At 39.3% G+C, this 25,014-nt stretch overlaps 1 protein-coding gene across 2 annotated transcripts in view; it reads right to left on the bottom strand.

The window, feature by feature from the left end:
* Positions 1-22,795, bottom strand: part of LOC138740375 (retinal dehydrogenase 2-like) — a 70,578-nt gene extending 47,783 nt beyond the window's left edge. The window contains exons 1-6 of one of the 2 annotated variants that reach the window (XM_069892929.1): positions 22,692-22,795; positions 22,466-22,581; positions 21,811-21,915; positions 9,506-9,646; positions 8,000-8,129; positions 2,888-2,949 (exon numbers count right to left, since the gene is read on the bottom strand). In XM_069892929.1, coding sequence (XP_069749030.1) covers positions 2,888-2,949; positions 8,000-8,129; positions 9,506-9,646; positions 21,811-21,915; positions 22,466-22,558 — 531 coding nt within the window. In that variant the 5' untranslated portion in view covers positions 22,559-22,581; positions 22,692-22,795. Of the gene's footprint in view, positions 1-2,887; positions 2,950-7,999; positions 8,130-9,505; positions 9,647-21,810; positions 21,916-22,465; positions 22,638-22,691 lie in introns of those variants that run through there. The other variant, XM_069892938.1, reaches the window with a different exon arrangement.
* Positions 22,796-25,014: the final 2,219 nt, after the last annotated feature.

The following is a 25,014-nucleotide window of genomic DNA, read 5'->3' as shown; positions in this document are numbered from 1 at the left end:
GACAAAAATATGTACTACATCAATAGCATCGAATTTTATGAAAATTTAAAGTCTAGTTTGACAAACAAAATTTAAACTTTGCGAACTACAGTAATATAACATGGTGGGTTTATATTCACAGAAATTTTTTTTAATTTCAAAAGCACATTGTTGAAATTTAAAGTGAAATGATAACTATAATTTGATAGTATATTATCTCAGACTCATAAAGTCAAACAGCATGGAAACAGGTCCATCGGTCCTACATGCCCACACCAACCACAACGTCCCAACCGCACTAGTCCCACCTGCTTTTGCTTAGCCCATATCCTACTAAACCTATCCATACATCTGTCCAAATGTTTCTTAAGCAGCACTACAGTACCTGCCTCAAATACCCCCTCTGGCAGGGCCATTCCATTCATCTCCACCCTCAGTGCAAAAGTATGACCGCTCAGGTTCCTATTAAACCGCTCACCTTAAAACTCTGTCCTCTGGTTACCGATTCCTCTACTCTAGACAAAACACTGGGCATTCACCCAATCTATTCCTCTCCTCATTTAGCACCACTTCTATGAGATCACTCCTCGTCCTGCTGCACTCCAAGGAATAAAGCCATGGCCTGCACTACCTCTTCTTGTAGCTTAGTCCTTGACTGAAATCGCAAGGTTAATATTGTTCAGCGCTCAACTGGAAGTGCATGAAAAGAGAAAAAAAGATTCCTTAGAATTTAAAAACATAGAAAAGTACAGCCACGTACAGATCCTTCTTCCTACATGCCTGTGCTGAACATCATGCCCAAGTTGAGCTAAAACTCAACTGCTTGTGCAGAAAAATATCCCTCGATTCTTTACATATTCATGTGTCCACTAAAGCCCCTTAAACACTACTTTTGTACTTTTGTGTGTGCTTCTTCCACTGCCACGGACAGACTGCTCTAGGCCCCTACAGCTGTAAAAGACGTGTCCAACACATCCCTTTCAAATCCACGCCTCCCCCCTCATTTAAATGCACATCCTCTAGTAGGTGACATTTTTACCCTGGGAAAAAGAGATTCTGTGTCTACCCTATTTATACCAATCATGATTTTATAAATTTATATCAGGTGCCCTGTCATCCATCCTCCCATGATCTAGCGAGAGCAACTCAAGTTTGCCCAACCTGTCCCATAGTATATTATCTCGCTGAACCAGGCAGCATCACGGTAAATCTGTTCTGTACCCTTCTCAAAACCACCACAAATTAAATTGAAACGTACAAAATTCTGACATGGTCTCAGAGGCTGAATGTAGGAAGGATGCTTCTTCCAGCTGAAGATCTAGAGCCTGGCGTCATTGTCACAGGATAAGAGGAAAGACATTTGGCAGCTGAGGATAAATTAATTCTCTTGAAGGGTGGTGAATCTGTGTAATTCGCTATCATAGAATGCTGTGCTGGCCAATTTGCGAATATATTTAGGAAGGACAAAAATTATCCAGGAGTTTGGAGAGAGGGTGGCAATATTGCAATTGTATGAAAATAAAAGATCAAACATGATAGAGCAATCTCGAAAGAGCAAATCGTTTTTATTTTCTATGCTCTTATATTGTGTAGTTATGAATTGAGAGTATGGGTCAGACTGAAGGCTATAATTAAGCTCTTTGGCTGATACACCCTTTAATCACAGCTCCCTCTGTCAATGTGGCGTCAAGGAATAAGTTGTGAGGAGATATTATGAGGTATGTGAACAAAGGAAATGCACAAAATAAATTTCAATGTTGATTCTCTTAACAATCACGGACAGTAAGATTCTTAACTGTAAATATTGAACCACGAATATGCCAATGACCTTCCAGCCAATCTTTCTCGGCAGTGATACACATCGGTAATTTAGATGCGAATCAAAGTTAACACCCATTTAACCAGTATATTCACAAATTGACTCTGCACAAACATAACTGCATATACAATTCTTTCAAATTTTTGAAATAGCAAATATTAATTATTTCTATTTACTCCTCAATCAAACATACATTCTTTAATTTTTGGTTGTTTGACAAAGAACCATTTATAATAAAGCCTAATCACCTTGCTGTTCATTTGGCTGAACTTTATAAAACAATAAGCATTTTTGTGCTTGAGGTTACAGATTAAAGTACTAAGTGTTTTTTGGGGAATAATTTATTGGTAAGGAATAAATTTAAAAATGGATACGATGCAGCTGATCACACAAAAAGGACATTTTTTAACTCCATTATTTACTCCATTTCAATCGAATAATTTTGCAAAATATCCTGTTCACTTTCAATGTCGCACCCAAAGGTGTCAGCATAGTTCAGGAGGCTGCCATTAAAAAATTGATGTATTTTGAGACAAAGCGGGAAATTTGATAAGCAGGAAAATGGCGATACTATTGTAAACCAAAACATTTTATTTTGCCTATGAAGAAAACAACCAAAAATATGATTTAATAGTACATTTTGCTAATGAACACATCTAATTAAACTATCAACATTCAGTTCATTTTGGGATATTTATAAGAGGGGAAAGTGAAGAATAATTAACGAAGGCTTCATACTGGCATTTTGTAATGTGGGAAATGTTCCAAGTGCTTTACTAGCACACATGAAACTAAAAAAAGGGACATGTGGCTAACAACCTGATCACACAGATAAGCCTGAAGGAGCGTGTTGAAGCTTGAGAGATGTGATAGATTTAAGGAGATGTTACTGGTGTTCAGAACCTCCATGATGAAGATATATGCGTGCAAGTAACTCCAAATATGAATGAATAATGTTCCATAAGAGACTACCTACTTGGCCTCATGCTTACAATACTTTAGCTTAATTTGTTTTTTTCTACTTAGCAACTGAAAATTAAGCTCTATACAGAAATAATTGCAAATAAAGATTACAATTCTTTTACTCACAGGTATAATTTGGCCACACACACCAATTGGTTCATGCCTTGTAAATGTGAGATAATCACCATCTAACAGAAAACATCGATTTAACTTAATGACAAGATCATGAGATAACATGAGCAAACCTTTATATATTTCAACAACTCAACAGTATTTTTAAAATAACATACATAAAAGCAATTTGACAGAATGACAGATATTGCATTTTTACCCTGGTATAGATATAATCAATGTGATGTTAACATTTTAAAATTAATGTACAGTCTCTATTAATGGCATTCACCCAATCATAATGCTGCACATATATTTTTAGTTATTTTAAGGTTGTTCAGAATCGATATTATTGTAAAAAAAGTCATTCTTCTAAATTTTACAGTTAAGGTTCCCTTTAAGCTGCATAATGTAATGCCTCAACATCTAAAAGTTCAGTGACATCATGTGTGTTAGTGGGGGTGGTATATAGGCCTCCAAATAGTAATGTAGAGGTGGGGAAGGCATAAAAAGAGAAATTAGAGAAGCGTGCAATAAGGGAACAGCTGTCATCATGGGAGACTTTAATTTACATATAGATTGGACTAGCCAAATTAGTAAAAATACTGAGGAGGAGGAATTCCTTGAATGTTTACGGGACGGTTATCTAGACCAATACGTCGAGGAACCAACTTGGGAGCAGGCCATTTTAGACTGGGTATTATGTAATGAAAAGGGGCTAATCAGCAATCTTGTTGTACGAGGCCCTTTGGGTAGGAGCGATCACAATATGATCGAATTCTCACTCGACATGGAGAGTGATGAAATTAAAACCGAGACTAAGGTCCTGAATTTAAATAAAGGGAATTATGATGGTATGAGACGGGAGTTGAGTAAGATTGATTGGGTGGTGTTTATGGGGGTTGACTGTGGAAAGACAATGGAAAGCATTCACAGATCTAATGGAAGAATTGCAGAAATAGTTTGCCATAAAAGTAAACCAAAAAAGGTGTCTCAACCGTGGATAACAAGGGAAATTAGAGACAGCATTAGGTCCAAAGAGAGAGCATATCAATTGGCCAAAAAAAGTGCCAAATCCGAAGACTGGGAACAGTTCAAGATGCAGCAAAGGAGGACAAAGGGATTAATCAAGAGGGCAAAAATAAATTACAAAAATAAGCTTGCGGCAAACATAAAAACCAACTGCAAAAGCAGAGGAAAAGATTGGTGAAATCCAGAGTAGGTCCCTTGCACTCAGAATCAGGGGAATATATAATGGGGAATAAGGAAATTGCAGACCAATTAAATTCTTACTTTAATTCTGTTTTCACAAGAGAGGATACAAATAACCTCCCAAGGATGTTGGGAAACATAGAGACTAATGCAAGGGAGTAGCTGAAAGAAATCAGTATCTCTAAGGACATGGTCTTGGGGAAATTGAAGGGATTGAAGGCCGATAAATCCCAAGGGCCTGATAATCTACATCCTAGGGTACTTAAAGAAGTGGACATTCAGATAGCAGATGCTTTAAGAATTATTTTCCAGAACTCGATAGTCTCAGGATCAGTACCCATGGATTGGAGGGTAGCTAATGTTACCCCACTATTTAAAAAGGGGGGGAGAGAAAAAGCGGGGAATTATAGGCTGGTGAGCCTTACATCAGTAGTGGGCAAAATGATGGAATCCATTATTAAGGATGTAATAGCAGAGCATATGACTAGCAGAGAAGGGATCAGACAGAGTCAACATGGATTTACAAAAGGTAAATCATGCTTGACAAATCTATTGGAATTCTTTGAGATGGTGACAGGTAAAATAGATGGGGAGAGCCAGTGGATGTGGTGTACCTGGATTTCCAAAAGGCCTTCAATAAGGTCCCACATAAACGACTGGCAAGCAAAATCAAGGCTCATGGGATTGGGGGCAAGGTATTGATGTGGATTGAGAACTGGCTGGCAGATAGAAGACAGAGAGTTGGGATAAACGGCTCATTTTCTGAGTGGCAGGTGGTGACCAGTGGGGTGCCACAGGGATCTGTACTGGGACCCCAGCTGTTCATAATTTACATTAATGATCTAGATGAGGGGATTGGATGTAATATCTCCAAATTTGCAGATGACACTAAGCTAGGAGGGGTTGTGTGCACTGAAGAGGGGTTCAGGAAGCTCCAGTTGATTTGGATAAATTGGGGGACTGGGACATGGCAAATGCACTACAATGTGGATAAATGTGAGTTTATCCACTTTGTTAATACAAACCGGAGGGCAGATTACTATTTGAATGGCAATTGATTGGGAGATGGGGAAGTGCAGAGAGACCTTGGGGTTCTTGTGCACCAGTCACTGAAGGCGAGCATGCAGGTACAGCAGACGGTTATAAAGGCAAATGGTATGTTGGCCTTCATATCAAGAGGGTTTGAGTATAGGAATAAGGATACCTTACTGCAGCTATGCAGAGCCTTGGTGAGACCACACCTGGAGTATTGTGTGGAGTTTTGGTCACCTTATCTGAGGAAGGATGTTCTTGCAATGGAGGGAGTGCAAAGGCGATTCACCAGGCTGATACCTGGAATGGCAGGAATAACTTATGAGGAAAGATTGTGTAATTTGGGATTCTACTCGCTGGAGTTTAGAAGATTGAGAGGGGATCTCATAGAGACATATAAAATTCTGGCAGGACTGGACAGAATGGATGCGGAAGGGATGTTTCCAATGGTGAGAGAGTCCAGAACCCGGGGCCATGGTTCAAGGATAATAGGCAAACCATTTAGAACTGAGATGAGGAGGAATTTCTTTACCCAGAGGGTGGTGAATCTGTGGAAGTCATTGCCACAGAGAGCAGTAGAGGCAGGTTCATTGAATATATTTAAGAGGGAATTAGATATATTTCTTCAGTTTGAGGGAATTAGGGGTTATGAAGAGAATGCGGGGACGGGGTACTGAACTTTAAGATCAGCCATGATCTCATTGAATGGTGGAGCAGGCTCGAAGGGCCGAATGACCTACTCCTGCTCCTATCTTCTATGTTTCTATGTTTCTATAAGAAAACAGAGGTTCTGGAAATGTTCAGCAGGTGAGACAGCATCCGTGGAGAGGTAAACAGTTAACTTTTCAGGTCCAAGACCCTTCATCAGAATTTATGACCTAAAGTATTGATACGACTTTTTTTAAAAAAAAACACGGAAACTGCTCAACTTGTTGACCATTTTCAGCATTTCCTCTTTCTGTTTCCAGCATCTTCAGTTTTGAGAAAAACTAGGTGGTTGTTCTGTTTTGATGTAAGATCTCCAGCAACTTTGTAGATCTGTCACAATATTGAAGAACATAGTCCGTTCACCAAAATCTGGAAAACATTGTGTATCTCTCAAAACACAGATGAACATGCGAATCCTGCAATGTGAATACTGCAAATCTAAACACCAATGGATTATTTTAATTTTTAATTCATGATGGTTATAAGTGCATATTTCACCCCAACAAGGACCTGAGGGTTTTTTTTTTTAAAACACTGAGGGTGGTGGGTGTATAGAACAGGCTGTTGGAGGACATGGTTGAGGTAGGTACTATTTTACTATTTTTGAGGTTGAGAATATGGGCCAAACACAGGCAGATGAGACTAGTGTGGGTTGGACGTTCTGGTTGGCAATGTCAAGTTGGCTGAATGGCCTCTTTTCCATTGTATGACTCTATAACAATACTAAATTAAAAGTTGAGTTGGATGTTTATCCTTAAAGAAAAAAAAACGATGCTCATGGTAAGAATGAAATAATCTAGGATTGACTCTGCAAATCTGGCTAAATTGATTTATTTGTGTTTCTAATTAGCACTGAAAATAGTTTTGCATTAGGTATGTGAAAGATTGAAATATATGGATAACCACTGTTTAATTTAGGAGTGCTTCCTTTATTTCATCTTTCAACTATCTTGCTATAAACAGGTGGCTTTACAATGTATAATTAGATCGGGAAATAAAAGGGAACATTTCATTTTAATGATACTGTTAGACAGTGAGAGCTGATTTGGATCAGTACCAGTTCAGAGCACTATAGTCCCGACATGACTGAAGTTTAACTTTAACCAGGTAGTTTTTATGCCCCTTGATTTGTTATGTAAACTTATGAATAAACAACAACTACTTCCACAAGATGCTTGTGTAGAGTATTGGATTGGAGGCCAATCCACAGGACCATTAGGGCAGCAGAGAGGATCACTGGGGTCTCCCTTCACCCCCCACCCCACCCCCCTCCCATTAATGTGATCTACTGGGATCGTCTGAAGAGGGCTCGCAAAATCGTTGAAGACCCCTATCCCCCTGCATACAGCGTCTTTCAGCTACTCTCATCTGGAAAGAGATACAGGAGGATCAGAGCCAGTAACACCAGGCCGCAAAACAGCTTCTTCCCACAAGTAGGGAGATTGCAGAACAACCAAAGGAACTGTTCATATTAACCCTCTTTGACTCTACTGTTTATTAAACAATATTTATTTATTTTTATATATGTATATTGGTTCTGCATATGTATTGCTTGCCTGTGTGTGTTTTATCTCTAGTGTGTTTACATGTTTTTCACCGAGGACTGGAGATCGTTGTTTTGTCGGGTTTTACTTGTGCAATCAGATGATAAATAAACTTGAACTTGAGACATCAGCAAGATGTTCATGTCTATAGCAGATTAGGGAGTAAAGCATCCATAAATAAATATGTACAATAATAATAATTTTATGTTTTGGGGATCTATTAATTAACAGATTTCAAAGCCTTATTAGTTTGGTTCCCACCCCCCCCCCCCAATTGAGTGTGAATGTTGTTGGCAATGCCTAGAATTAATATCCATTTCAACTACCCCTGAACTAAAAGAGTCAAATATATTGTTTGTTTTAAAATAAGATAAATGAAATAATTGACATTCTAACCAACATTTCCAACAAAACAGTTCTAGGATTCAATTGATTCATTAAGACTTGAATTGGGTATAATGTACCAAGATAATTTGTGTCAAATTCTGAACAGAGATTGAAATACGAAGGACAAAAATAGACATTCTTCCGTGAACACTCTTGCATTATAATAAAATTCCCATGATGTTTATTTCAAGGGCAGATTAGGACATTAATTTAACACAATTATCGGTCATAAATTAAAGCTTACCAACAGGAATGGTGCGTCCTTGAATTTTGTCAGGCCAGCCAGCATAATAACGTAATGTTTTAATTGAACCATCTAGGTCAACATGGTAAGCATGCAGGAACAGCTTTCCAGAGTCAATAGATTCTATTGTCTTAAATAAAAAGAAAAATAACTTTAAATTTGATGATGTACATTGAATTCAGCATTAATAGTTTTGCAAGATTGACCAGTGAAAACTTCAGCAACTGAAAAGTTAAAGTTAATTATGATTTAAGAATTAGGACACAGGTATGAAAATATTTTTAAAGATATATGCTATTATGCTATGTGGAAAAATGTTACCATTTTTTGAACAGTTATCAGAAAGTAAAACCTGATCCCTTTGCACGTGAAATTGATGATTTCATTAATTACAGTAACATTTAAAAATACAGCAGTATAGGATACAGTATAAAAATACAGCAGTTAGTCTCTCCATAGCTGTTGTTTAGGTTCCTTATTAATTATTTAACGGAAACTAGCTTGAACTTTTTGTCGATCTTTAACGTTTTGTCTGGTGACATGGAATGGGTTGTGATGCGAGGGCAGCTAAACCTGTGTCAATAGCACTGCTGCGATAATAAATCCATGCTTTGGAGCTTTTGACATTATCCTGGTCCAGAAATTCAACTAGATCAACCACGCAGATACTGTACCTGCAAATAATAGGTCAAATACTGGGTATCATGTGGAAAGGGACTCATCTCATAGCCTTTCTGCCATGTACTGTCCTTGGGCCTGGATAAGTGTATTTTCAACTGCACGTAAGACTCTTGACCACATTCAAAATAAGAGAAGCCTGCTTGATTGGTCCCACAACCAGATGCTTGAACATTCATTCCCTCGATCGACAATGCCCAGAGACTGCAGTTTGTACTATCGTCAATGACTTACTCAGACAACTTCAACAGTACCTCCTAAACTCCCATCTCTATCACAAAGATGAGGAGATATTTATAAATGATAAAGCCTCAGGGAATATTAAAGAATAGAGAGAGCATGGTATAAAATTTCAAGAATCAATTAAGGTGGCAGCACAGGCAGATTAAGTAGTAAAGAAGGCTCACAGGAAATTGATAATCATTAGCTGAGGTACATAACCTAAGGTTTGGGATGTGATAGTATAATTTTCTGAAACATTACTAAGGCCATTGTATACTTTGTGTGTCAAGTCACCACATTGGATGGGACTGCACTGGAGTGAATGCAGAGATTTGCCAGGATGTTGCCCAGGATGAAGAATTTCAGTTCTGAAGAGAAACTGGACTTGACTAAAGAGGGCTGCAGCATTGTGTAACTTTACCAAAATTGTAGAAATAAAAGTAATTTGCACTTGTGCAAACAATTTCAAAAGCAGAGGATCGGACAAGTTCTGTTAAATTCAAGCTTGCGTTATTTATTAAGTGCGATGTCATTATACTGGTGTTTCAATAAAATAAATGTAGAATCTTCACAAGTATGAATGTGAAAGAGTAACATAGAACTTACACTCAGTACAACACGATCCCGCTCCATCAAATCGGCAAGTTTATTTAAAAGCCTTCCTCTTGCAGAAGCGTCCATCCTGCGCCACACTGAGCCAATCTGAAAAGCGTCTCTGGCTGCCTTTACTGCCTTGTCAACTTCCACCTTCAGGGAAACAATTCATAACATAAGGTGTTTGAGATTCAATAGCATTTGGACAGTACAGGAAGAACACGGTTAAAACATTTTAATAATTCATAATACAGATTTGAAAAGTGAAATACATCACAGTACTGGAAGTCCAAAATAAAAACATAATTTATTCAGCATATGTGGAGGGAGAAATATGGTTAATGTTCAAAGTCCTTGCACGTTTCATTAGAATATTAATTATTTTTCTCTCTCCAGAGATGGTGCCAGACCCACTGAGTATGACTATCAGATTTTAGCACGACATAATGGCAATAAATGTTCTCGCATCATCACACACATTCAGTTTTCTAGTGTCTGAATACAACATTGCAGTTTCAGGGGTGAATGTTTTGACAAATCAAAAGTCATATTAAAAGGATAGGAATCAGTTAAATGGAAAGACCTGATATTCTTTAAAGAAAATAAGGCCAGAACTTTGTTTAAAGGTGATTATTAACCACCCTAAGCACAAAAGTCTGCAGATGCTATGACTGCAATAAAAGCACAGAAATGTTGTAGGAACTCAGCAGGTCTCTCAGCATCCATGGAAGGTGAGGATGCATAACCAATATTTAAGACCTGAGTACTTCTTCAACGTTAAAGAAGGGCTCAGGCTCCAAATGTCGATTATATATCTTTACCTCCTATGGATGCTGTGAGACCTGCCGAGTTCCTACAACATTTCTGTGCTTCTCCTTTAATAAAGTAGGCAAAAAAGAGAAGGTTCAGTGGTGATCCTTCATTTGCTGCCAAATAATATCAGTGCATGCTGAGGAATGATGGATGGATGGATTATTGATACAACACCATTGCCTCTTTTTTTCTGATACATATCTTCAATTTACCAAATTAATAGCATGTCACTCTCCACCACTACACATACCATACACCAAAATGCCCACATGGCATTTTATCTAGTTTTTTTGATTAATGGTATTTCACTTAATCAAATTTTAGATTAAAAACACCTATATCCAAACCTGAGGTTAGTAGGCCTTCTTTGCAGATTATAATAGAAGGCCAAATGCATATTTGAGTCTGTGAGTCCAGTTCTGAGTTTGCTGGAGTACGCGTGTGGGCGGACATGTGCGTCTGTGTGCAGCTTAACAGGTGCTACGAAAATAAATGACTAAATTGAGCCACAATCATAACAGTTTTAATAAGTTGTGCTTGCTGATAAGCTCTGTAACTATCCAGAGCTCAAAAACTGCAGGAAAATGAGCTCAAAGGCCATTTTTAGTTTTGTACTTTGGAACTCCAAATACCCATACTGAGGCAGACTCTGGTTTGGTTTTTCTTATGGTTCAAAAAGACAATATTTAATTTTACTTTTACATTAGGAGGCTTATCTTACTATTCTGTCAAGGTCTGGCAATCGATATCATCTACTTTGTAGGCTGTATAAACATTAAGAATTGAAGTATTAGACTGCTCGTGGAGAACCTTTCTCTCTGCACCAGGTACAATGTGACAGACAAATTTAAACATTAGCAAGTCAATTTAGATCTTGAATAAAAATAACCAGCGTAATAATCTTCTATTTTCCTTTCTGGTTTCTGACTCGAGTTTCACATTAATATGGTTAATACTTAACTGATATATGAAATAAGTTGAATTCAAAGCAGAAGACTCCTCGCTGCTTTCTTGGAGAAAACAGGATGCCATTAGTCAAGAGAGTCTGCACATGCTGCTGTCAGGTGCAATATTTAAATGGGCTGGAGAAATTCAGCTGGCCATGCAGTATCCATAGAAAATGGAACCAAGATTTCGGGCCCAGGCCCTTTGCATACCCTACAGGTTTTATCTCCAAGTGTAATACTAAAGTAATCTGAAGATAGGATTAGACAATTTCAAAGATAAAATAAATTGAAATTCATCATTACTGTGGTTTCAAATACAAATATTGAAACAATTTTCTTTCAGAAGTGGACTAATCAGACATTCATTTGCATCATTGCCTGTTTATAACATCTGCACGTTCATTATAATCTTCATGCGGTGCACATGATGAACAACATAGAAAGAATGTAGGGGGAAAACCAACAAAATGTAATGTAATGTCTGTGGCAACATTTTTTCTCCCTAGTGATTAGTTCAATGAAAGCACCTGACATTATCCATTCTTTCAGCTTTGTATAGGGAATAAATGCATGTGAAACCAAGCTTCAAGCAATAAGTCAAAAAACAGAGTGAGGTAATTCAATTGCATTTCATCTCTAACTCCTGCATTGTCAAATATCAGTATGCCGGTAATTTAATCTTAAATAAATCTGCACCTTTTTATTCAGCAAAACAAAATTCTCCCTTTTAAATTACATAATTTAGTTTGTAGCCTGAACTTCCACAAACTATTCATGAATATCTCTTCTCACAATTTTGTCTTTAGAAATCAGAACAAAAGTTCAGTAAACTAACAAAAGCAACGTCCAAAAAGATGTGATTCCCTCATGCCTTGCATTGTTTGTGTCTTTAAAGAATAAAGTTGAGTTTTTTTTCTTTAAAACAAAAGTGTTTTTGGCTTATTTTAACTTGATATTTGCCCCACCTCTTTGAATCCTGCTGCAGCATTTACAATTTGCCTTTCAAGTACAACGTATGAGCTTCTGGTAATGAAAACAGGAAGTGCTTTAAGACACTTGGATGAACACACAATGATAGTCTTCATTACTTATCTTAAAAGGAAACCTGAAATGGTTGAAGTCGAGGACTAATTGCATAAGAAAGCATTTGATTCAAACCGCATCTCATTGTGTTTTCGAAAATGAATGTGAAGGGCTTAGGGCAGCCTGTTAAATAGTAAGATTAATGAAATGGAAAATTAAAAGAATCGGCACTTTGCAGACATAGGCAATGTGTATAGAATCCACAATAGAAAATACATTAAGTTAGAAAAACAATAAGGTTCACAAAACGCACAAGGTCCTTCAGTAAGAATGGCATCTAAGCATGTATAAGTTTTCTTTTTTGACTATTTTATTTTTGGTTTTCAAACTCTCGTACAAATTCAGGCAAGAAAACATTGTTTTACAACACTTATGTGTAACAGAGTCTGTTTTCCCCCTCCCTACACACATCCCCCCACCACCCCCCCCACCACCACCATGCCCAATACAACTGAGAATAAAGTTATATAAGTTATTCAAATGCACAAAACACAAATACCATTGAGGTCTATGACCCTTGCAAAAAACTGAAGAAAAACTGAAAAAAAAACCCAGGTACTTAAATAAAAAGGGGGTAAGGGACAAAAAAGACACATCGTCTGCGCCACGTCCCACCACTTTGATCCCTGTTGAGATGGTTTACTTCATTTCCTTTATTCCAAAGGGGTGAAATTATGTCTGTGTATCTATGAGTTTCAAATTGGGATGCCACACTCTAACAAATGTGAAATATTTTCTCCTTAAATTGTACGCAATTTTCTCCAGGGGAATACAACTCTGCTTTTCTGTATTCCACTGTGTAATATTTAGTTGGGAGTCAGACTTCCACGTGACTGGTATACATTTTCTGGCTATCGCCAAGGTGACCCTCACAAACTGAACTTGGTATTTGGACAGTCTAAACCACAAAAGGTACAATTCCGAATCCTGTGGAAAATCCATCTTTGTATTTTTTTTCCCAGAATGTCCCCCAGGTCCTCCCAGAAGGATCTCGACTTTATGCACAGCCAGGTTGAATGGATTAAGGTCCAAATCTCCACACCACATTTAAAGCACATTTCCGATCTCAGATGTATCTGAGAATATATTTAACTATCACTGAACTATCGTTGAAGATTGAAAGGCCCCAGAGCTTTGTCTTCTGAGGAACTTTACCTTGGTTGGTAGATCACTAATTAATTCTCAAATTATATTCACAGAAGTTCCATTAAGCGTGGCCTGGAAGTGCATAGCAGTAACATAGAAGGCTGAATCCCATCTACTCATGGATGTGGTCTTCGGAGAAGAATAGCTGCATTCCACTTGAACAGGTCACGTATAAATCTCAAAAAGGGATTCCCACCTTCCTAAAAATCTGGCAACTTTATTTAGAGTATATAGGTATTTCACTGGCACTAATATGGAGTTACAATTGCTACTGGATAGCCAGTAGACCTCTATAAAGATTTTAACACTGTGCTATTATTGTGTCTTCATCTGTTTTACTGTATGCACTGATAATTGGATGATTTTTTTTTTCTTTTTCTACGTTCTTTCTCAGTTTAATAGGACTCAGAGGGGAGGGGTGGAGGGAGGGGTTATCTTGATGTTTTGTATTTAGTATGATTGTTGATTGCAAAATATATTTAAAATGATAAAATATCACAAAAAAAACTTTGATAGGCATGAACGATAGCTAACGTAGTCAGGCCTGCTGAGCCAAAAATTGTGTTGGGCTACTAACTGCTACCTCCAATCCCAATCTTCCATTTCCAATTGGAGTTCCAGCCAGCACCATGGTGGTCTCAGAAATTTGACACAGCAATGACAAACATATACACATTAAAGGAATTTAAAATTCAGAATGAATTGCCAGCAATTAAATTATTTTTATGATCTTACACCTTTTGCTGGCAAGGTTGCAAATACGAAACTCATATATCACCCAGAAATTGCCTGTATGTGTTACAGCCTTAAGAATATACAGATTTGTTTGTACTATTCTTTGAGAAAGAGTTTTAATGATGCTCTGAATCAAAAAAAAATCATTTCATCTCTTTCTTAACTTATTTTATAACAGGACTCAAATTCTAGATTCAGTTGCAAGAAGAAACAACGTCTCAACATCCACCCTGTCAAACAAACATCTTCTCACTCTTCTAAAATTCAGCAAAGAGAAGCCTAGCCCATGCATTCTTTATTTACAAGATATCCGCCCATTCCAGGTATTAGCTTAATCTAAACTGTAACTAACACATTATCATCCCTCCACTATTTTAAATTTTAAATTTAAATTTAGAGATACAGCAAGGTAACAGGCCATTTCAACCCATGAGCCCGTGCTGGCCAATTACACCCGATTGATCTACATCCCAGTATGTTTCGAATGGTGGGAGGAAACCAGAGCCCCTGGGGAAAACCCATGCAGACACGGGGAGAATGTACAAACTCCTTATAGACAGCACAGGATTCGAACCCCAGTCCTGATCACTGGCGCTGTAAAGGTGTTGCACTAACTGTTACGCCAACCGCACAGAATTGTACACAGAATTCCAGATGTAACTAAATCATTACCTCCCCACCTTTGTATTCAATTCCCCTCACAATAAACCACAATATTCCATCATTTTTAAAATTTATTTGCTATAACTCAATAAGTCTTCTCAAGTCAAGTCAAACTTATTGCTTAAGTACAACCAGACAAAACAGCGATCTCAAGTCCTCGGTGCAAAACATGCAGACTCACAAACAGACATAACACACATACAGAGAAACAATACTTATGCAGGACAATTCTCCATATATACAAATAAATAAACATTGTTTCATGTATGTGAAAGTCTCAGATGGTTAGTGTGAATAGTTCCTTTGGTCATTCAGCGTTCTCACTGCCCGTGGGATGAAGCTGTTCCTCAGCCTGATGGTGCTGGCTCTGATCCTCCTGTATTTCTTTCTGGACAGAAGCAGCTGAAAGATTGCAGGGTGAAAGGGTTCCTCAATGATTCTGCACGCATAATGATGGCCTTGCCCGCTTCATTCTTCTCAGGACGTGCAGTCGCTGTTGCACCTTCCTGACAAGTGAGGAGATGTTGCGTGCTCACAATAGAGCACTAGTTAAATGAACCCCAAAGAACTTGGGGGTCTCCACTCTCTCTACTTCAGGGCAGTTGATGTGTAGTAGAGGGTGGTCGTTCCTGGTCCTCCTAAAATCCACGATCATCTCTTTCACCTTGTCCATGTGGAGACTCAGGTTGCACCATTTCATGGGATTTTCTACCTCTTCTCGGCAGTGCGACCCTTCATTGTTGGCGACGAGGCCGACTACTGTCGTGTCATCTACAAACTTAATGACGCTGCTGGAGCTGGATCTGGCCAACGCAGTCGTGGATCATTAGCACGAACAGGAGCGGGCTGAGCTTCAGTTCTTGCTAGTCATGCAAAGAACAAATAGATCCCTCTGCATCTCAGTGGTTTTACATTTAGAAAAACATAAATGCTTATTAAACTTTTTAAAAATTAAAATGTGCAGTTTCTTATTTTTCTACGTTATCATCTATTTGCCAGAGCTTAGTTCACTTGAGAACCCTTTGTGGCCTTCTTATGTCCATTTTACTACTTATATCTCAACCTATCTTCGTGTCATCAACAAATTTAACATCATATCTATGGTGCCTTCATCTAAATCAGTTAATGTAAATTGCAAACATTTGAGATTTCAGCACAAAGTGCATGAAAGACCATTTCTTACATTTTGCAAATAGACACATTGATGTTTATTTTGTGTTCACCAAAGTATACTCTATCCATGATATTCTATTTTCTGAAATACTCTCTGATGAGGCACCTTATCAAATGTGGCACAGTTAGCGTGCCAGTTAGCGCAACGCTGTTACAGCGCCAGTGATCGGGAGTGGGGTTTGAATCCCACGCTGTCTGTAAGGAGTTTGTACGTTCTCCCTGTGTCTGCATGGGTTTTCCCTGGGGCTCTGGTTTCCTCCCACCCTCTACAAAAAAACATACTGGGGTTTGTAGGTCAATTGGATGTGATTGGCTGAAAAAGCTCAATTCTAAAATTTTTATAATTTAAAAAAGATATCTAACTATACTACATCCACAAGTATGTCTTTAGATAGAGGGTGGGATTAGTTAAAATTGGCATTGTACTCAGTACATATATCGTGAGCTCAAGCGCCTAATCCTGCATTGCCATATTCTGTGTTCTTTATATGTCTCAATTGTAACTCACTGTATTAGTGATGAATCAGTTTGCAAATAATATTTAATAGGAATGAAGTCTCAGCAATGGTCAATCAAGAATACTGGAGGTCACTACAATGGCAATCTTCATTAAGCTCTATTGAATACTGTTTCATCTTGTATTCATATGGGTAAGTTCTTAGACAACACATGAATGAAGGAAAAGGTTTTTTTACTTTAACGTTGTTGTAAACAGCACCATGAGGCAGGCCATGACCATTACAGATCTTGCATACTGTGTGTCCTGCTCTATGTCAGTCCCTGGTGGTAGCCAAGTCTAATCAAACAGTAGGGCATTGCTAGTTGCATTGCAACAACGATCTCTATTATTACAAATACGTGCTTCCAATATAGTAAAAAGGCTCTTTAAAAAAGTAGCCATGTAAATTAAAAAGTTAGAGTTACTTCTGAAGTTACTGCGTAATGAAACTGGAACAGGAATGATTTGATTATAACTAAACATTTCTTGGAGATTTATTTTATGTTCCATGTGTCTAAGGTGGTAAATAACATATCTGATAGTTTCATATATCAACAATTTTTCACTAGTAGGAGAATCTCAAACAAAAATTATAGTTACAGTATTCATTTATAACTGAAATACATTACCTCTTGCAGAGTTTGGTGGATTCCTTAAATTCTCTACACCACAGGGGGTAGAAGTTAGATATTGGAGGTATTTCTAGAGGAAGTGGATAACTTTTTGAAAGGTCAAGGCATCGAGGGCAATTGGTGATTGGCACAAAAGAGAAAATGAGGCGTGATCTGCTGTGATCTCATTGACTGGCAGGGCAGACCTGAGAGGGTGACTGGCCTACTTCTGGTCTTATTTTCTTATGTCCTTATATATTTAATGATGTTTACTGTGGATTGCACTCTTATCCAAAACATTCTGGGTTCATGACTTGAGTGCCATCATCCAGGCTGACACTCCAACTTATCATTGTTGAATGTTTAATTATAAACATTTTAGAATTGAGCTTTTTCAGCCAATAGACCCCTGCCGCCCAATCACATCCAATGATATAAACCCCTTATCATTGTTGAATCTTTCGGATGTTAAAGCAAAACCCAACTGCTATCTCAGTGTCTTGTGTCACTAATTTAAAGGGCAGTAGCTGCTGATATTTGGCCATTACTTACATCAAAATCAATATTTTCTACTTATGACAGTAAAACCTCCAGAATCCAGCACCTAAGGGGATTGGCAGATGCCGAATAAGTGAATTTGCCAGTTGCTTGAGATTTTGTGCTGCTTGTCCGGCGAAGTAACCACTTGGGGGTGCCATTTTAAACTTATGTAATTTTTTAAAATTTATTTTCTCCAATTTTTTTTTCCTGGTTGCTTGAGGTTGCTGGATGCTTGAATTCCAGATGACAGGGATTTTACTGAATTATATTACTGTTTATGGGAGTTTGCTGAATTGGCTGGCTTGTTTCTACAGCCAGTCTTGATTGGTAAACAGACCATGATGATCCGAAAGGAACAAAAACATATTCATAACATTTCTTTCTTTCTGAATACTATCTTCTGTCCAAATAGTGAATTGATTAATTCCTTGTGGTAGCAATTGATGCCGCAGATATATTTTTTTTTAAAGTCAGTTTTCAATAAAATTTTTTTCCTTTCTGTATTTTTATAAAGGATTAAATGAAGTTTATTGCCATATACACAAGTCCAAAGTACAAAAGTAATAAAGTCTTACATGCTGCATCTTCCCAGGTACACAACGCTCATGACAGCACATAAAGAAGAGAAAATAAAAAGATAGTAAGATAAAAGGAATGGGAAAAAAATGTTCACAGTTGGTTATGATGAAAAAAATGTGCTGAGTCAGTAGTGCAAACAGATCTTTGACGGTCTTGAAATAATGTTCAGAAAGGATTGAGGTAAATATGGGGGTTGGGTGGGGGGGGGGGGGTTAAAGAGCTAGATAGCTGTTGGGAAAAACTGCTGTGAACTAGAGGTATTGCATTTCAGACTTCTACATATTCTGCCTGAGACAAGAGAATAAGGATAGGGTCATGGATTCTTTTAAGATAGTGGTTGCCTTATTGAGGCAGGACCTAATGCAGATGCATTCAGTGGCTGGGAGGTCAGTGCCCGTGATGAATTTGATTGGTCTTCCACTTTCTTCAGCCACTTGAGTTCCTGGACATTGAAGTTTACAAACCAGGTCATGATGCAACCAATCAGTATACTTTCCACAATACACCTGCTGAGGTTTGAGAGAGTATTTGACGTCATGCCAAAATTTCGTCAAACTCATTAGAAAGTAAAGCTATTGATGTGCCTCCTTCATGGGAACCTTGTTGTGTTGGCCCAGGAGAGGTCTTCAAATATGTGGATCCCAGGAACTAGAAACTATTAATCCTCTCCACCACAAGGCAATGGTCCTTTGGCTTCCCCTTCCTAAAATTAAAGTTGACTAAGGTTAAATAAGCATCGCACAATCTTTTTTATTAACTGGTGAATCCAACATGCCTATGCAGAAAAATAAAATGGAAGGCAATATCATCTGTGATGTCCTTGATGCAGCTGCTACTGTCACATGTTTTAAACACAGCCATTTATAACACAGTTTGGTGTCTATTTAAAGCCTATACCAGCTGCTTTCATCAGATAAACCATTCATTTGAGGTACCTGTCCAGCGAACCATCTTTGAACTGCTATTCTTCCTTTATATTGCATTTATATTCTTCCTTAAATAGAACATCAAATATGGACTCATGGGCCAGAAGGCCCTGTTACCGTGTTATATCTCTAAAAGAAACAGTAGAGTGCAGAAATAGGCCTTTAGCCCTCGATGTCCATTCCAGCCATGATGTCTGTTTCAAGTAATCACATCTGTCTGAACGTGGTCTTTAATCGCTCACTCATTACCTTATAGTGTACCTGTCTAAATGCCTCTTAAATGTAGCTTCCAACACCTCCCCAGGTGTCATGATCCAAGCAACTACCAGTATGTGCAAAAAACTTGCCTTGCAAATCTTCCATAACATGTTTCCCTTTCACTTTCAATTTACCCCATGGTAAATTACCCCATGGTCAAAATACCCCATGGTATTTGACACTTCCACCTTATCCCTATGACTCTTATAATTTTGTAAACTTCTGACAGGACGTCCCTCAGGCTCTGATGCTCCAAAGAAAACAATCCAAGATTGCCCAACCTCCCTTTATATTCTCACATCAAGGGAACATCCTGGTCATATAATGAGAGAGTTTCAATTCTGACAGAGTATATAGATATGTTTTTGGGAGATAAATTTGTAAAGGTTTGTTAGAGTAGGTCACATTCTTTAAAACAGATCTTAATTGAAATACTGGAGCTCTTCCCCATGCTCGACATATCGGGGCCTCGGACCTTTTTCAAGAGCTTTGAAGAGTGCTCAAGGAACTTCACTAATGGATTGTTATTTACAAAAGGCAACAGATGAAAGATCTTGCTGGAGCCGCATATTGTCTGGAGGAGAGCTTGTTGTAAGAGGGTCATGTGGTTTTGGAAGCAGGGAGACAGACAGACAGACAGACAGGCAGAGATCACTCGTACAGTGTTACAGCCAGCAGAAGTAGCTGGGACTGGAACAGGACAAGCTGGCAAGCTTATGGAAAGCCCTTTTTGAAGATGGACTGTTCAAAGCCCTTGTGGTTCATGCAAGAGGAGAGGACTGGCTGTCTAATGTTTCACTAAGATTAAGAGAAACAAAAAGGAACTCTGTGGTGACCTGAAAGAAAGAGGTTATCACCTGGAGAACCCTGAAGGGGCAAGTTTCATCAGCAAGAAACTGGAGTGGCTGATGGAATTACATCAGTTGTGGATGTCCTGGAACAACAAATCTCTCTCTGAAAACCGACAAGAACCTTCCTGAGCTGAAACCATTTACCTTTCAAGCACCAAAGCCTGGTGAACTTTATAAATCTTAAATTTTGTGCACAGTACAAGAATTGCCTGCAACCTCTGAACTTGGAGGAATGAGAAGTGAGATTGGACTGTGAACCAAAGAACCTTTCTGAATTTAGGCACAGATTACATACATGTGTGCTTAGAATTAGAAGGGGGTTAAGTTAGGTTAAGTAAGTCAATAGTGATAAGTTAAAGTTTGATTCTTTATTCATGTTTATAGATAATTAAGAGGAATTTTTGTTTAAGTATCCATTTGTCTTGGTGAATATTTATTGCAGCTGGGTTTTGGGGTCCTCTGGGCTTGGAACACAATGGGTCAGGCTACCTTTGTTTTTATATCTGCTATTTCACCTTCCCAGCTCAGACTGGAACAGGTTCTGACCATTTCTCCCCATGGATGCTGTCTGACCCATTGTGTTCTTTCACCTTGTCATTGTTTCTTGATATTCCAACATCTTCCACTTCTTGTGTCTTGAACATGCTGGTGAACTGCTTCTGAATCCTTTCCAAAGCCGCCACATCCTTCCTGAAGTCTGGTGACCAGAACTGCACCCAATGCTCCAAATTTGAGCCAATCAAATATTTAGCCAACTCCGTCAGGACTTCCCATCTTTTATATTCCATGCCCCAACCAATAAAGGCAAGTATACAATACACCTTCTTCAACACCCTTTCTACTTGCTTTGCCACATTCAAGGAGCTAAGATCTTCAAGATCCCTCTGCACATCAATGCCTTTCAAAGCCTCGCTGCATCCTTTCCTCTCAAAGTGCAACACATCACACTTATCCAGATTAAGCTCCATCTGCCATTTCTCCACACATAGGCCGAATTGACCCTACAGTGAATATCCAGCAGTTGCATTTGATAGTCTTCCTTGCTATGAACAATTCTGCCAACTTTCATGTCATCTTCACACATCCAACTAATCACCCTACCAGCATTAATGCCCAAATGAAGGTCCCAGTGCTGATGCCTGAGTTACAGACCTGTAGTTGGAATAATGCCCTTCCATTCCCTGTCTTCTATGTCCATGCCAATTTTGAATCAAATTTACCAAGTGATGAAAGGACCCATACGACTTAATTTCTTGCATCAGCTTACCATGATGTTTTACTGAAGTCCTTGTTGGCAACATCCACTGCCTGACTGCCTAAGGAGACCATGACTGTAATATTACGGCAGACCAGGTCTCGCCGAAGGGAACTTGTTGGGTAGGTGAGAGAAATTAGGCTGCAGTGATAAAGGGGGCAAAAGCGATTGTGCGAGTTTAACACGGAAAACAGACGCAGCGACAACAAAGCGCCCCGGGAGTAAGTGAAGCACCCACTTTATCGCCTTCTTCTACGTCGCAAATCTTCTCTCCCGTGGCCGGGTTGTAGGTTGCGAACTTGTTGCCGCTGCTAGAGTTTTGCCATTCATTATTTATGAAGATCTGCAAGAAAGCAAACACCTACAAATGAGCAACTTGCCCAAATCTGCACCGAGACGACCCCCCCCCCCCCCCTTCCCCCCTCTTCCAACACAAATGCCATGCCAACTGCTCGCTGCCACCGGTCTGAGTCCAACCAATGGCCGGGGGCATCTCTAACTCAACCCTGTGCATCCCAGTCGATAATGAACTTCGCCGCACCGCGCTTCGAGGTTCCTGACTGCAATTGGACTCAGATGCTTTTTTACTCTCCCCCCACCCCCCAGCAGTGGTGAGGCAGAATGATGGCAGCAGTGCTGGCAGGGAGGTATCTGCAACCTTCCCGGTTCTGTAGGCACAAGTCTCGCACTCGCCGGTTGCTTTTATTTGCAATCAGAAAAAAATGTCATTGAAACCAACTTCACGATTAATAAACTGCCCACTTCCCCGGCTCCCATTCCACGTCAGCCCCAGGTTGACAGGGAGTGGGTGATGTTGGGTTTCAGCGGGTGGCAAAGGAGGGGTGGTGGGGGGAGTTGGCGATGTCAAGGAAGTGTGGAGTGAAGGCACTCACCTTCGTGTGTCTGATCTCCAGCTCAGTCAGTGGTGCGGGCACATTGAGTGGACCTGGAGCTTGAGCTTTGTGGTCGGCAGCTGGGGCACTCATATTGTGCTAGTTCGCTTGTGTTCCTGGAGCAGACACAGTTCAATATAGGCACAACAAAGCAAATGATATTCCTATCCCACACCCCACCCCCCACCACCCCCCCCCCCCCAACCAAAAAAAAAGTTTGCAGTACTTCTCTGCTCTTTCTGTCAATCACAAGGTGTTGGTTATTAAACACGTTGAACATTCCTTGAACCGATTGGCTGAAAGTAGCTACATACATGGTACGGCCAAAGGGCAAATCCCCACCCCTCATCTGGAACAACCCGCCACGGCTGGTTGAAAACCATTCGTGCTCTTTCCAGTCAGCGCCGTGAGGTCAAAACAGGCGATGGGAACGTCCTTTGTTATAAAAATTTATGATCCATGTAATCCTGTAAGATGTCTGTTAAATGCAACTTCATAAATTGGATTAGAAAATCTAAGCTTGTTTTGTCAATGTGGTAAATGTTCATCCTTTGCAACCAGCGAACTGATTGGCATAAATGAAAGGGATCTTGTGGGAATTGTTCATCGGGGTATCTGTAACACTGTGTCTTGATTACCTTGCCTAAGTTGCACCACAGTCATTGGATATTAGACCTCACATAGTCGCATTAAAAACAAACGTTCGTGTCGTTGTCTTTCTTCTCGTGGTCTTTGTTCTTCTCGAATGGGGACTTGGACCACAGACAACTTGTTGCACATGCAGTCCGTTGATAACCATCTGTAAACGTTTTTGTTTGAGCCAATTGATGTGATTTATGAATCTTCTTATTTCTCCCACTGACCTTACAGTTGCATTTTTTTTTTAATTTTAAAAAAACATGCAGATGCTTCAAATCCGAAATAAAACCGGGGAAACACTGAATGAGAAACAATGAACATTTCAGGCACCCAGCCATTCATCAGAAACTATACCCTTCACTACAACAGGATGTCCATAATGTTGTGTCCAATAATATATCTTGTAAAACAAGTCACCCTCATAATGTAGGAATTAAACTAAGCAACAGCTATGTTTTCTGGATACTGGAGATGCTGGAATCTGAAGCCAAACTCATTCTGCTGGAGCTTTACAACAGGGGCAACTCTGATCCTGCTAGACTGCTGATTTCTTCCAGCAGATTGTGTTTTGCTGTGCTTGCTAGGACAAGTGCAGTTGTTACCTTAAAATGTATTCTTCTATATTGGTCATTGGTGTGCAAGGTAGTGTCCAAATTTACTGTAGCACAAAGACTGTCAATATAACAATGTACTAACTCCTTGCCCTCCCTCAACTCCATCTGTACTTCACCCTACCTTGTAAAAGCAGTCAACATGTTGAAAAACATCCCATCTTGGCCACACTTTCTTCACCTTTCTCCCATTGGGAAGAAGATTCATGAGTGTGAGATCACACAGCACAAGATTTAAGGACAGCTTTTTGCAGCCTTTATCTGACTCCAGAACAAACCTCACTCAAGTAAAACAAAGTTGCCATTGCTCTGTCCCAACTGATCCCTCTCTCTGCCTCTCTCTGCCTCTCTCTGCCTCTCTCTGCCTCTCTCTGCCACTCTCTGCCACTCTCTGCCACTCTCTGTCACTCTCTGTCACTCCTGTTTTTAACTGCTGGATTGACTAGTTGGACTGCTAAAAAAAGAACATAACAAATAGGAGAGGACAAGGCCATTTGGCCCACCCTGCCTACTCGGCCCACTCACTAAGATCATGGGTGATCTGGACGTGGACTCAGCTCTACCTATTTGGCTTTTCTCCATATCCCTTAATTCCCTGATTACGTTCAAATATATTTCGCTATGTCTTAAATACATTTAATGAGGCAACTGCCTTCTTGGGCAGTTTCTCCTCATCTCCATACTAAATCTGCTCCCCTGTATCTCTAGTTCTAGTCTCACCTGCAAGTGGAAACTATTTTCCTGCCACTTTCTTATCGATCCCTTTCATAATTTTGTTTCTATAAGATCATCCCTAATTGTTCTGAATTTCATTTAGTGTAGACAAGTGCAACTCCATCTCTCCTCATAGGCTAATATCCTCATCTCTGGAATCAACCTGGTGAACCTCCTCTACACCAACTCCAAAGTCAGTACATCTTTTCTCAAATAAGGAGACCAGAATTCAATACCCTAGGTATGGCCTCACTAGCACCCTGTACAGTTGCAGTAGAAAATCCCTTCTCTTTAAGTTCAATCTCTCCAACAATAAAGGTCAACATTCTATTTGCCTTCTTGGTCATCTCTTGCACCCACAGACCAATCTTCTGCTTCTCTCAACTCAAGATTGCAGCATCAGCATTTTCTCTGACCAATGATGGCTGATTTGTAAAGGGTAAACGGAGGTAAGTGTTCCAATCAGATGTTCAAGGTCTACACTTGCATGGAAGGCCACAGACCAAGAGCTAGTAAATGAAATGAATATAGATGAATATGATGAGCTGAAAGGACTGTTATTGTGCTCTGCGACTCTGTGACCAA

The sequence above is a fragment of the Narcine bancroftii genome, chromosome 1 (genome assembly GCF_036971445.1).
Source record: "Narcine bancroftii isolate sNarBan1 chromosome 1, sNarBan1.hap1, whole genome shotgun sequence".
Taxonomy (NCBI): domain Eukaryota; kingdom Metazoa; phylum Chordata; class Chondrichthyes; order Torpediniformes; family Narcinidae; genus Narcine; species Narcine bancroftii.
This window is presented reverse-complemented; position numbering and strand designations above follow the sequence as displayed.